This window comes from Benincasa hispida, chromosome 1 (genome assembly GCF_009727055.1).
Source record: "Benincasa hispida cultivar B227 chromosome 1, ASM972705v1, whole genome shotgun sequence".
NCBI lineage: Eukaryota > Viridiplantae > Streptophyta > Magnoliopsida > Cucurbitales > Cucurbitaceae > Benincasa > Benincasa hispida.
The window spans coordinates 81711280-81726068 of record NC_052349.1 but is presented as its reverse complement, the minus strand read 5'-3'; the positions used below and the strand labels follow the sequence as shown (position 1 = coordinate 81726068).

The 14789-nt window shown below is 38.8% G+C and overlaps 1 protein-coding gene across 3 annotated transcripts in view; it reads left to right on the top strand.

Moving 5' to 3' along the window:
- LOC120073019 overlaps positions 1-14538 on the top strand; it is a 58021-nt gene extending 43483 nt beyond the window's left edge. For all 3 annotated transcript variants that reach the window (XM_039025586.1, XM_039025578.1, XM_039025595.1), the window contains 3 exons: positions 1917-2050; positions 2480-2782; positions 14137-14538. In XM_039025586.1, coding sequence (XP_038881514.1) covers positions 1917-2050; positions 2480-2782; positions 14137-14309 — 610 coding nt within the window. In that variant the 3' untranslated portion in view covers positions 14310-14538. The remainder of the gene's footprint in view (positions 1-1916; positions 2051-2479; positions 2783-14136) is intronic.
- Positions 14539-14789: the final 251 nt, after the last annotated feature.

The window sequence follows — 14789 nt, the reverse complement described above, 5'->3', positions numbered from 1 at the left end:
AAGAGATGAAGATGAAAGAGGACAACTTATTAACAGAAATTCATAGAAAAGACTCTCTAATAGTGGGAGTATTCCCTCAAGTCAGTGATGAAGATGCAGACTTTTCCTTGAAGGCAGATCTCCTAGCCTTTTACCAACTAGAAGAAAGAAGCTTCATTAAAAAATACAAGCTAAAATGGTTAAAAGAAGGGGATGAGAACACTTCTTTCTTCCACAGATTCCTATCTGCCAGAAAAAGAAAGAATTTGATTGCAGAATTGCTTAATGATCAAGATATTCCAACCAAATCCACCCGGGATGTTGAAGATATTATTTTGGCCTTCTACTCATCATTATTCCTGTCTCTTATACACATCTAGATGTGTATAAGAGACACGGAATAAGGCACCAGGGCCGGATGGCTTCACACCAGAATTCTTCATCCATTTTTGGCAGCTTCTGAAAGACAACCTTATAAAAATGTTTGATGATTTCTACAGCAACGGTAAGCTCAATACATGTATTAAAGAGAACTTTATTTGCCTAATTCCAAAAAAGACTGATGCAGTGAAAGTCAAAGACTTCAGACCAATCAGTCTCACTACCCTCTTGTACAAGATAATAGCAAAAGTCCTAGCTGAGAGGCTAAAAAGAATCATGCCAAGCATAATTGCCCCCACTCAAAGTGTGTTTATTGAGGGAAGACAGATCCTAGACCCCATCCTAATTGCAAATGAATGCTGTCAAGGACTATAGATCGAAAGGGAAAAAAGGATGGCTTTTAAAGCTTGATTTGGAGAAAGCATTTGATAGAGTGGACTGGTCATTCCTTGAAAAAGTCCTAATTGGGAAGAATTTCAGCTCAAAATGGATATCTTAGATTTTGGGTGCATCACCAATCCAAAATTCTCCATCTTTATCAATGGAAGGCCTCGTGGAAGGATAATTGCATCTAGAGGAATTAGGCAAGGAGATCCCCTTTCTCCTTTCCTCTTCATCCTTGTGGGAGAAGTCTTAAATGCCTTAATCAACTGGTTACATGAGAAAGATCGTTTTGAAGGCTTTTTGGTTGGGAAGGATCAAGTCCACATTTCAATTTTGTAATTTGCCGATGACACCCTTATCTTTTGCAAATATGATGATGATATGTTAGAGTCTCTTCGGACTACTCTGGACCTTTTGGACCTTTTTGAATGGTGTTCTGGACAGAAAATTAATTGGGAGAAATCATCTCTTTGTGGTATAAACATTGACCAAGACATGCTGAATAAGTGGGCAGAAAAGTTCAATTGTAAAGCAGAGTACTTTCCCCTTCTCTATTTAGGACTTCCATTGGGAGGTTACCCGAAAAAGATTGATGTAAACTCTCCTCTTGTCCCCTCCCTTTTTTCACACGCTTACATGTCTACACCCTTGTAATTGGGAGCCTATCAAATTTATTTTTATCATCCATTTGACCTTCCTATCATTCAATTTCCATTGTGTTAATTGTTATATGGGAGTTGAAATTGTAAAATCATAAAATGTCTTATATTCATCATCATAAGGAATCTTGTTCCGTCTACCTTCAGGAAGCAAGTTTCTTTGGTATCATGTTTAATTTGTAGTCAGAAATAAGAGACGTTATCGAGGAATTATAGCATGTAGGAGGAGGTTAGAGTCTGGTGCACTTTACCACCTCTTTTGGGTGTTCATTCATCTAATCTTTTTATGTAAATTTGCAATTATCCTGTGTTTAATTATCAAAAGTTAGGGCTTGCGTCTTTATTTTCTGCTGCCCCCATGTTGACTCGTTTGTCATAATGGAAGTTGGTTTCTTTATTAAAATTACGCACACACAAAGAAGCATAAACTGAGCATACTTCCATCAAATCACTTATAACAGAGGTTTGAAGGCCTCTTACCTGTAACTAAATATTGATTTAGATATTCTGCAGATTGAGGGCTGCACTTGTGGAACATTTTGATCGTAGTAACAATGTGTTGCTTTCAACCTGTTATGAGCAAATATTGAAGAAGGATCCAACCTGTTGTCATTCACTGGGAAAACTTGTTCACATGCATAGAAATGGTATGTTAATTGCAGAACAGTCTTCTATAATGAACTATTAGATTTTAAGGAGGTAGAGATTTGAGATTCTGAGATTATACCTTCTGGCTGAATTCCTCAGATAGTAGATAATTTTGACCGTGAAAAGCTATCTTATAAAATTGTGTATTCTGGTTTTGTTTTCCGAATGTCAATTCTTCTTTTATATTCTTTCTTCATCCCAGCCAGTTGTTACAGAAACCTTGACATGCATGGAATTCCTGGATCAGAGTTCTCAAATTGTAGTTCACATCTTGAATATCAATATGAGTTATTTCATGAAAAGATAAAAAATACTTTCACATATACAATTTGTGGTGAGATAATCTGCTTGCCTATTATATATGTACTTGAAAACTTGTCTCGTAACTATGCTTTTTTATTGAATTGATTTTCTTATTGAAATTGCAGGCAGTTACGATCTTGAATCGTTATTGGAAATGATAGCTGTGCATTTAGATGGTACATATCCAGAATATGATACATGGAGAGAGTTGGCTATGTGTTTTCTGAAACTTCATCAATCTGAAGAGGATAGAGTATCAACAGCGTGTTCAATTGGGAATGGTGGACCTAAGCCGATGTCCTCATTGAACTTTAACAGTAACATTAAGTTGTTAACTGTAAAGAACTCGAGAAACACTTGGAGATTGCGTTGTCGATGGTGGTTGACTTGCCATTTCGGCCATAAAATAACATCAGAGACATCAGTTGGTATGTCCACCGGAAAGTTTTCAACCTCTTGTTTTCCATGCTATGATGTTTAGATCTTATGCTGCTTTTTGGTTTAAATCATTTAGTTGATAATGAAAACTTAAATCATTTAGTTAATGAAAACTGAGGGCTAAATTAGTGATATTTTAACGCTAGATTACCCCAAAAAAAAAAAAAAAAAAACCCATTAAATTTTGTCTTTTAGTTAAAAAATGCATCTTTAAAAGGTTGCAATATTATCCTTGACTTTTCATAAACCTTTCAAAACTGATGTACAACTAGTTTTATAAAGCTGATAATTATTAGTTATTGAAACCTTTCAAAACTGATGTACAGCTAGTTTTGTAAAGCTGATAATTATTAGTTATTGAAAAATAGAGGAAAGAAGAAAAAAGACAAGATTTTACATGGAAAACCCTAGATCAGGGAGAAAAAACCACGATAGAGAGATTTTATTAATTTTATTACATCTACACAATACCCCAGACTCAGATATAAATAGGCTCAAAAACCCTAAATCAGTAGACACGTTGTGAAAAGACAAAAATGCCCTTAAGGCAAATACATCATATTTCAACACTCCCCCTCAAGTTAGGGTGTAGATATCAATAAGACCCAACTTGCTAATACGAGTATCAAAGCTCTATCTTGATAATCCTTTGGTGAGAACATTAGCAATCTGTTGGCTTGAAGGGATGTAGGGGATACAAATACTGCCACTATCCAATTTTTCTTTGATAAAATGTTTGTCAATCTCCACATGTTTAGTCCTATCGTGTTGCACCGGATTGTTGGCAATACTGATGGCAACCTTATTATCACAGAAAAGTTTCATGGGACCATGACGATCCTGATGAAGATCAGACAGAACCTTCTTCAACCATATTTCTTCACATATTCCCAGACTCATAGCCCTGTACTCAGCTTTAGCGCTACTCCTAGCAACAACCCATTGTTTCTTACTCTGCCAGGTTACTAGATTTCCCCACACAAAAGTACAGTACCCTGAAGTGGATTTTCTGTCTGTAACAGAACCTGCCCAATTTAAGTCGGTGTAAGCCTCAATGCACCTTTTGTCATGTTTCTTGAACATTAAGTCTTTTCCCAGAGTAGACTTCAAATACCTCAGAATCTGAGTAACAACTTCCATAATGAGCTTGCATAAACTGACTAACCAAACTAACAATATGTGATATATCAGGTCTGGTATGAGACAGGTAAATCAATTTTCCCACAAGACGTTGATACCTTTCTTTATTTACAGGAACCCATTCAACAGAATCTCCCAGCTTGTTGTTGACTTCAATAGGAGTATCAGCAGGTTTACACCCAATCATTCCGGTTTCTTTTAACAAGTCCAGAGTATACTTCCGTTGAGATACGGATATTCCTTCTTTTGATCTCGCTTCCTCCATCCCAAGAAAATATCTCAACCTGTCAAGGTTTTTTATCTCAAATTCATCTGCCATCTTTCGTTTCAACTTGACAATCTATGCTGTATCGTCACCTGACAAAATGATATCATCAACGTAGACAATTAGAACGACTACCTTCCCTAATGCCGATTTCTTAGTAAACAAGGTATGATCAGAATGTCCTTGAACAAACCCTTTGGACTTAACAAAGGTAGTAAATCTGTCAAACCAAACCCTCGAAGACTACTTTAATCCATATAGGGATTTCTTCGGTCTACAGACTCGATTATCAAAACGTGCTTTAAAACTAGGACTTATATAAACCTCTTCTTCTAACTTATCATTTAGGAATGCATTCTTTAGATCTAGTTGATGTAAGGGCCAATCTCTGTTAACAGCAACTGAGAGGAGAAATCGAATCGTGTTTAGCTTTGCCCCTGGAGAGAAGGTTTATGAGTAATCAACTCCATATGTTTGAGTAAACCCTTTCGCAACAAATCTGGCCTTGTACCTATCAAGAGTTCCTCAAACTTATACTTAACAATGAACATTCACTTACGCCCGACGGTTTTATGACTTTTGGGAAGTACAACCAGATCCTAAGTCTTATTTGTTTCAAGTTCTTACATCTCTTCCATAACAGCAGCTCTTCACTCAGGAGTTTCCATGGCCTTATGCACATTGGTCGGTATCATCACAATATCCAGGTTAGTAGTAAAAGCCGTAAACCCCAAAGACAAGTTACTATAAGACAAGAAATTATGCATAGAATGCTTGGTATGCGATCTAGTTCCTTTCCGTAAGACAATTAGCATATCAAGAGTAGCATCATAATCACTTGGTTTTTCTAACTACTCATCAGTACAAGAGCGGTGACGAGGCCCATTGCAAGTTTTCAGTCTCCTGAGTACCTTTTGGTAACTTATCACCATCCACAGTCTCGACCTCGTTTGAAATCATCTCATTAACCACATCACCCTCAGCACACTCATTTTTATTTCCAGACCCACCATCAGAAACAGAGGTACCTTAAGCTAGTGCCAGTTTCGATTCTTGGACAATTTTTGGTGGAGCGACAGGGAAAACTATTTCCTTTCTAAGATTCTTCCTGTAGTATGTTATCCAGGGCACCTGTTGTATAGGAAGGACAGGGCCATTTGTATCTGGGATAGGCTCAGGAAGGAGGTCTATAGGAATAGAATATGTGGATGAGTTAGCCTCTTCACTAGTGGTCTTCCCCAGAAGAGGACTAACTGGAAAGAAGGGTTCATCCTCGAGAAATGTAACGTCCATAGTGACAAAGTACTTCCTAGAGGATCAGTGAAAGCACTTATAACCTCTTTGATGAAGAGAATAGCCGACAAACACACACTTTTGGGCACGAGGAGCAAACTTAGTTTGGTGAGGACCATGGTTATGAACAAAAGTGGTACACCTAAACACCCGGAGAGGAACATCCGGAAAAAGACGTGTGGAGAAGAAAGATTCTTTAAAACACACAAGGGGTGTTTGGAATTTAAGAACATGGGAGGGCATTCGATTGATTAGATGAGTTATTGTTTCCTTTTCAAAAAAAAGATTAGGTGAGTTGCAGTGAGTACAACATCCCCCCATAGATACGAGGGTAGAGACGCAGGAATCATAAGAGATCGAGCAACCTCAATAAGATGGTGATTTTTCCGTTCAGTTATCTCATTTTGTTGAGTATAAGCATATGAATTTTGATGGACGATGCCTTTCGAAGTCAAAAACTCACGAAGGGTGTGATTAACAAACTCCCGTCATTGTCACTCCGAAGAATGACAATCTTAGCATTAAACTGGGTCTCGACCATAGTGTAAAACTGTTGAAAAACAAACGTCGTTTTTTATTTATCACAGTGAGAAGAAACGGCCATGTAAGACGGGTGTGATCATCAATAAAGGTGACAAACCAACGTTTATCGGACAAGGTAGTGACATTGGAAGGACACCAAACATCACTATGAATCAAATGGAAAGATCGGGAAGGTTTATACGGCTGAGAAGCAAAGTTAACCCTAGGCTGTTTTACACGTATATAAACATCACAAGATAGAGAAGAAACATCCACATTACAAAACAAATGGTGAAACAAGTACTTCATATATTGAAAGCTTGGGTGTCCAAGTCGAAAGTGCCACAACGAATAATCTTTTTCAGAAACAGTAAATGACGATAACTAGTCCTAGACAAACTTCTAGAGGAAGCATCATTGGAAAGGAAATAAATACTTTGTCATGTCGGGTAGTGCCAATCGTCGTCCCTAAGCTCAGGTCCTGAAAAGAAACAACATTTGGTGAGAAAATAACTCTGCAGTTTAAATCTCTAGTTAATTTACTTCTAGACAGCAAATTGTAGGAAATCTTCGGCACATACAACACATTCTGTAAAACCAATCCTGAAACGGAGACAAATGACCTTTCCTTGCAACAGGAGTAAAGAACCCATCTGCAATTCGAATTTTCTCATTTCCAGCACTCGGAGAATAGGAAAGGAATTGATCAGATGAACCAGTTAAGTGATTAGTCGTTCCTGAATCTAAGATCCATGATTCGTTTCTCTCAATAAAGAAACTAAAGGATTGAGAAGTACCTAATTGGACAATTGCACCGATCCCAACAGTATCCGAGTCAGCTGGATTGGTCACCTGAGATTGCGAAGCAGCATCAACAAATTCACTCATGAGAGCTCGGCCAGACTTTGACTTGTCATTCGGAGGACGACCTTTGCGATTCGGAGGTCGACCATGTAGTTTCAGCATTGATCCTTCGTGTGCCATGATTTGTTGCAGTGTTCACAAATCGGAGGGATTTTACCATTCTATTTTTCATTATCAGACCCAGAGGATTTGACCCCAAAAGCAGCAAAGTTCACAGTAGTAACTACGGAACTGTTCATTGCACTCGTCCTATCTTCCTCTAATCAGACCTCAAAGTAGACCTCCATAAGAGACGGAGTCGGCCTTTATCCCAGTATTCAACTTCGGACAGTGTCAAATTTTGAGTTCAAGCTAGCCAAGAAGTCGTAAACACGGTCAGTTTCCTCAATCTTCGAATTGAACCCTGTTGCCGCATGAGCAATTCCAGACAATTTCACGACACAAGTGCATCGCCTGCCACAGTAGAGACAATTTATTGAAGTAGGAAGTCACGTCCATGGTCTCTTGCTTGCATTCATGGACTTGTTTCCACAATGTATACAAACGTAAAGTGTTCTGCCTTTTTTAATACAACTTCTGGACTGTCTCCCAAATATCTCGTGTAGTAGTTGAAAAGAGCAAGGGCTTTCTGATTTGAGGTTCCATTCTGTTAATCAGTATTGAACGGAGGAGAGGGTCCTCTCCCTTCCAAACACGCTCCTGAGGATCCCCAGGGTTTGGTCTCGGTATCTCACCAGTTAGGTATTCGAACTTATGTCGCCCTTTGAGAACCATTTGACGGATTGAGACTAGGAGAAATAATTCTGGCCATTTAGTTTCTCTCTTATGGTTATCCTTGCAGAATTCCCCACAGAACCAGACAAAATACTTGCAGTAGATAAATTAGAGAAAGTTGTTATCGGATGTTCCGAATACAACAAAAGACCAGAAGATAAATTTGGATTGGAATTTGTCTGAAAATTTGTCGTGGTCCCAAAGACCGCCCCAAGCGATGCAATCTGTTGCTGAAGACTTGCTAACTGTTGTTGGATTCCAACGGGACTACCATAACCGATTGACCCATGCTGAGGGGGAATATATGGTGTTGATGTGGGATGCTTCTGCCCACATGAACCAAAAAATGAAGCTCCAATTGTGGGTATGGCAGAATAGAGCTGTGGCTGGGTTGGAGGAACAGGTTGTGGCGCGGCTAGAACAGAGGAAAAAGGGCACTGAAACCAAAAACCCACTGGAGGAGGCGGCTGAGGCGAGATCACCCGACATGTTGGAACGCTCAAAATCCGGAAGTGCCCGAACGGTTGATCAGCGCTAGACCCGATCGATTGGAAGGTGGTTGGGACGCTCGAAGCTGCGCTGGACCCTATCGGTTGGGACACAACACGAGACTCGATCGGCTGTAGAAACGGCGCAGCTAAAGAAGCTCCCGGTTAGGTGGCTTCGTCTGGGTGATTTCGATCAGCTGCTGTGCCTGCATCGGGCCGAGAATGGACCGGAAGTATCGATCGATAGTGGCTTGAATCGCAGCATTGGTTGAAGCTTCTGTCGTTTTCCCATCACTTGCTAGGGTTGATTGAATTTCTTCTATCCCAACTAGGGTTTCATCACCTAGCTCTGATGCCATATTGAAAAATAGATGGAAGAAGAAAGAAGACAAGATTTTACATGGAAAACCCTAGATCATGGAGAAAAAAACCATGATAGAGAGATTTTATTAATTTTGTTACATCTGCACAACACCCCAGACTCAAATATAAATAGGTCCAAAAACCCTAAATTAGTAGACACATTGCGAGAAGACAAAAATGTCCTTGGGGCAAATACACCATATTTCAACCGTTTACAATTTCTATTTTAAAGTTTAGTTAGACAGCTTGTTAATAATTAGTTGGAAGATAGTTATTCTTCATTTCCAAAAAAAAAAAAAAAAAAACTAGTCTTTGGTTTATACCAAATCGGTATCAGAGCAGCTCCAAGATTCCGGACAAATGGGGGAAAGAAGAGTCCTCCACCCGAGAGAAGGAGACAACCCACAGCAAGAGCAGGAGGCAGAGGATACAACCGTCCTCTCTCCAAGAACCATGACGTCACGTTTGCTGTCCGTCGAAGATTCATTGGAGGGAATTCAAGATACATTGACTGCTATTCAAGGATCGATAGTGGCACTTTTGAGGAGGGTAGATTTTGTCGAAGCACCACCTCAAGATGATGAAGAAGGTCTAGCCTTCAACCGACATGGTGCAAGAAGGGTAGGCGTGGCATGAGAGGACCAAGATTCATGGAAAATCTTCAAGAAAGACCTCAAAAGAGTCCAAAGACAGCAGCTAAAAAACCCAAGGCGGCAATATTTTGTTCATGATAGGTACCAAGAAATCAAGATTCAGACTCTTCAAGTGAAGATGACCAAGAAGAGGAGTTTCTTCTTCCAAGAAGGGGAAGAGGAGATATATATGATGTTAGAGGAGACCCTCACGACTACAAGATGAAAATTGATTTACCAACTTATAGTGGAAGGCAGGATATAGAGACTTTCTTGGATTGGTTGAAGAACACGAAACACTTCTTTGCATACATGAATACACCCGAAAACAAGGTGGTCCAACTTGTGGCATTGAAATTGAAGGCTGGTGCATCAGCTTGGTGATGGAGGTTAATCGGCAAAAAATGGGCAAGAGACCCATTTGGTCATGGGAAAAGATGAAGTGGTTGATGAAGGAACGCTTTCTCTCTCATACTATGAACAAGCTCTTTACAGCCAATACCAAAACTGCAGACAAGGTCCTCGGTCAGTTTGAGAAGTTCCATTGGCTGGGAGCTAGGACTAATTCGATGGAGAATGAGCAACATTTCATTGCAAGGTTTGTTGGTGGCCTTCGCATGGACATCAAAGAAAAGGTAAAATTACAACCTTTTCATCTTTTATCCGAAGTCATTTCTTTTGCTGAAACTGTGGAGGAAATGAATGAAATTCGATCCAAGAACTTATCGAGAAGGGGATCTTGGGAAGCATCTATGAGTAAGAAGCCCAGCTGTGAATAAGGCAGTAAACCAGTAAAACCCACCTTCCTTAGCTAAAGGGAAGGATAAAGAGGCCCAAGAAGGGGCTGAGGAACAAAGTACAGAAGCTGTAAATAGGGGGAAGAAGCAGAATCCTTATAACCGGCCTTCCTTGGGTAAGTGCTTTCGGTGTGGCCAAGCTTGCCACCTTTCCAATTCATGTCCCCAGTGCAAGATTGTTGCCTACTTAGAAGATGAAGAAGAAAATGTGAGGGTAGTGAAGACAATGACGATGAAACAAAATTTATTGAATCGGACGAAGGAGATAGGGTATCTTGTGTTCTACAAAGAGTCTTAATCACCCCAAAGGGAGATGCCAATCAACAAAGACATTGTCTTTTCAAAACTAGATGCACTATCAACAGGAAGGTGTGCAATGTGATTATTGATTGTGGGAGTATCGAAAATTTTGTTTCGAAAATGCTAGTGGCTGCTCTACTCAAGGTGGAGGCTCATCCTAGTCCTTACAAGATTGGGTGGTTACAAAAAGGAGGTGAAGTCCAAGTAGTTGAAATTTGCACCGTTCCACTTTCAATTGGGAGTGGATATAAAGATCAAATAGTTTGCAATGTAATGGAGATGGATGTTTGTCATATACTCCTAGTGAGGCCGTGGCAATATGACACTTGAGCCTTGCACAAGGGGAGAGAAAACATGTACGAATTCCAGTGAATGGATAAAGGGTGGTATTACTCCCTTTGAACAGGAAACTTGAAGATGGAGCGAAAGAAAAGAAAGGGGACAGCAAGCATTTGTTTACCACTGTAATCTCAGGTGTCTTCCCTCAGCTAATGAAAGAACCCGAGGGACTGCCTCCCATGCGAAACATTCAGCACCAAATTGATCTACTTCCAGAAGCTACTCTTCGACATTTATCTCATTATTGAATAAGCCCTAAAGAATATGATATATTACATCAACAAATAGAAGAATTACTCAAAAAGGGTCATATCTGGCCAAGCTTAAGTCCATATGTAGTACTAGCCCATTTAACTCTTAAGAAAGATGGTAGTTGGAGGATGTGTATCGATAGTGGAGCCATCAACTACATCACTGTGAAATATCACTTTCCCATACAACGAATTAGTGATTTACTTGATCAACTTGGAGGAGCATTGATCTTTTCCAAGGTAGACTTGAGGAGTGGTTACCATTAGATTCAAATTAGATCGGGAGATGAGTGGAAAACAGCCTTCATGACCAATGAGGGGTTGTTTGAATGGCCTGTCATGCCGTTCGGACTATCAAATGCGTCGAGTACGTTTATGAGACTCATGAACCAGGTACTACAACCCTTCTTAAATAAATTTATTGTGGTCTATTTTGATGACATAAATGTACAACAAAAGTTTAGAAGATCACTTACAACACCTTCAAAGCTTGTTCCAAGCTTTATTAGAAGGGGAATTATTCATCAATCATAAAAAGTGCCTTTTCCTTGTAAAAGAAATCTCTTTCCTTGGTTTTCTAATTGGCCAAAGCCAAATAAAAATGGGTCCAAGGAAGATTGAAGCTATTGTTTAGTGGCCCGTTCCCTCCTCTGTGAGAGAAGTACAAGCTTTCCTCGGCTTTGGATCCTTCTATAGGAAATTCATCCAGAATTTCAGCTCTCACGCAGCTCCTATAACTGATTGTTTGAAAAAAGGCAGCTTTGTTTGGTGAGAAAAACAGCAAACCAACTTCGAAGATATTAAACAGAAACTGAGTTCTAGCCCTGTTCTTAAACTTCCAGACTTCTCAATTCCTTTCGAAGTGGCTGTTGACGCATGTGGATTGGAATTGGAGGAGTTCTATCACAACAGGGACATGCTATTGAGTATTTTAGTGAGAAACTCAGTCAATCAAGGCAGAATTGGAGCACATATGAGCAGGAATTATATGCTCTTGTTAGAGCACTCAAACAGTGGGAGCATTATTTACTCTCTAAGGTATTTCTTCTTTTAACCGATCACTTCTCACTTAAATACTTGCAAACTCAAAAGAACATAAGTAGAATGCATGCACGGTGGATATCATTCATACAAAGGTTTGACTTTGTGATCACACATCAAGCGGGCAAAGAGAACAAAGTTGCTGATGCCCTAAGTTGAAAAGGCCTATTACTCACTGTTTTAGCCACAAAAGTGACTGCCTTTTCCCACCTCACAGAATTATATGAAGAAGATGAGGATTTTTCAGAAATTTAGTACAGATGTACTAACTTTTTACATACCGAAGACTCATTTTGGATGGATTCCTATTTAAAGGAGAGCAACTATGTATCCCTCATACTTCTCTTCGAGAAGCCCTTCTAAAGGAAGCTCATGTGGGAGGCTTGGCTGGATACTTTGACCAAAATAAAACATTTGAAACAGTATCAACTCAATACTATTGGCCACAAATGTGAAAGGATGCAAATAATTTTGTGAGAAGATGTCCTATATGCCAAATAGCCAAAGGCACTAGCTCTAGTTCAAACGCTGGCCTATATCCTCCTCTGCCTATACCTACAACTATTTGGGAAGACTTATCCATTGACTTTGTGCTCGGGTTACCTAAAACGCAAAAAGGATTTGATGCCGTCATGGTCATAGTAGACCGTTTAAGTAAAATGGCCCACTTCCTTGCTTGTAAGAAGACGAATGATGCAGTGTATATAGCCAACATCTTCCGAGAGGTAGTCCAACTTTATGGAGTTCCCAAATCAATTGTTTCCGACAAAGATGTAAAATTTCTTGGCCATTTTTAGCGTACCTTATAGAAGAAGTTGGACACTACTCTTAAATTTAGTACCACGTCTCATCCTCAAACTGACGGCTAAACAGAGGTCACTAATAGAACTTTGGGAAATTTAATCTAATGCTGGAATGGTTCAAGACCAAAATAGTGGGTTATGTCCCTTGCACAAGCTGAATTCGCTTTCAACCATATGAAGAATAGATCAATGGGAAAATGTCCATTTGAGATAGTATATACTTCAACCCCTCGATTGACATTTGATCTTGCAAATCTACCTACTTGTGTGGATGTCAGCATTGAAGTTGAGAATATGGCCGAAAGAATAGAGAAATTACATAAAGTACATGATCACTTGCAAAAAAGTACTTCATCATATAACGAAGCAAGAGACAAGTCACGAAGAGTAGTTGAATTCCAAATAGCAGATCTAGTAATGATCCATCTTCGAAAGACGAGGTTTCCTACGGGAACTTACAACAAGTTGAACGACAGACAAATGGGGCTGTTCAAAGTACTAGAGAAATATGGATCAAACACTTACAGAATATAACTACCAAATGACTTACACAAACCCTATCTTCAACATCGCATACATGAAGCCATACTTTGCTACGGATGACTTCCGCTTGGCAGAATAGAAGTCCTCGAGTATGAGTCTAGTCCTAGGGGGGTGGAATATGATGTACAACTAGTTTTATAAAGCTGATAATTGTTAGTTGTTTACAATATCTGGTTTAAAGTTTAGTTAGATAGCTTGTTAATAATTAGTTGGACAGATTGTTAGTTATTTTGATAACTGCTTGTAATAAACTTTTCCTATAAATAGATATCACCTCCCCATTGAAGGGAGAGTTTTTCATTTTTTTTTTTTTTAAAAAAAAAAAACCAGTCTTTGGTTTACACCAAAAACTGCCTCTAGAGTAGAAAATCCATTGGAATGTTGGATAGAAAGTTAATATGGGATGATTTAAAACAATAGCAGTGACTGAGACACTTGCCTACATTATGTTTGAAAGAACGATGTTTTGCCACATTGACTTCTTTTCTAGCATTCAAAAGGATTTTACTTAAAAGAGTAATTTTGAAGGGTTTATGAAAGGTCAAGAGTAATATTGCAAGTTTTGTAAGAAGGAAATGTCAAAGTTCATAAAAGGTCATGAGTATTCTTTACAATTTAAGCCTTATTTTAAAGTACGTACTTTGTATATTTTCGAAGCTTATTTTATAGTCTTTGGAGTTTTTAGTAGTCCATATATCCTCACTAAAAAGAAAGCTACCTCCTCATTATTCCTACTTAAATTTGGTATGCTGCGTGGGCATTGGAGTGGGGGATATCTGAACTGCAAAAAATAGATATGAGAAGCTATCAATCAATAGGATGAAGGTTATGTTCTTTGATTTTTGGGATTCAAACATGTATTCATTACATGGCTACTTTCTTTCAATGTATAAAGATTAATGATTTTGTTCTTTTGGTATATGCAACAGGTAATTTGGAGCTTTTGACTTACAAAGCAGCATGCGCATGCCATTTGTATGGTAGCAGTTTCAAATATGCGGTAGAGGTTTACAACCTTTTAGATAAACAAAACGACAAGGACTTGTTTTTGTTCTTAAAGAGGCACATGAAGAATTCGTTTGGACTCCATTTTAAGTTATAACTGAGTTTTCCTTCCCAAAATCATTATTATTATCATTACCATTATTTAGTGCATAATCATCTGTATTTTTTTTCAAGTGTCACGAGGTTATTGCACTATTCCAACCGTGTGACGCTGTAATTCAGACTGAATCATGGTTAGCTTAAAGCTAGTACATTTGTGACACTAAGTATCCCATTGGAGAAACAATTTTCACCCCACAAATAAAATATACTCGCATCTTTTGGAATGGTGGTCTCAGTCTCGTATGGATCATGAATGGGATCATAGTTGTACAACTGGTTTTTTCGGTTTTCACTTATTTGGGATCTCTAGGGAGGTGATCAAGTTGGCCATGGTAGCATTTTGTTGAGTCTATTTAAAAATTCCAATTCATAGGCCACAAACGAAGGAAAGGAAGTAAAAATTGATCACATCTTATCTTGTTTTATGTACTTCTGTACAAAACCTGATTTCCACACTAAATTGAAGTTGAATTTC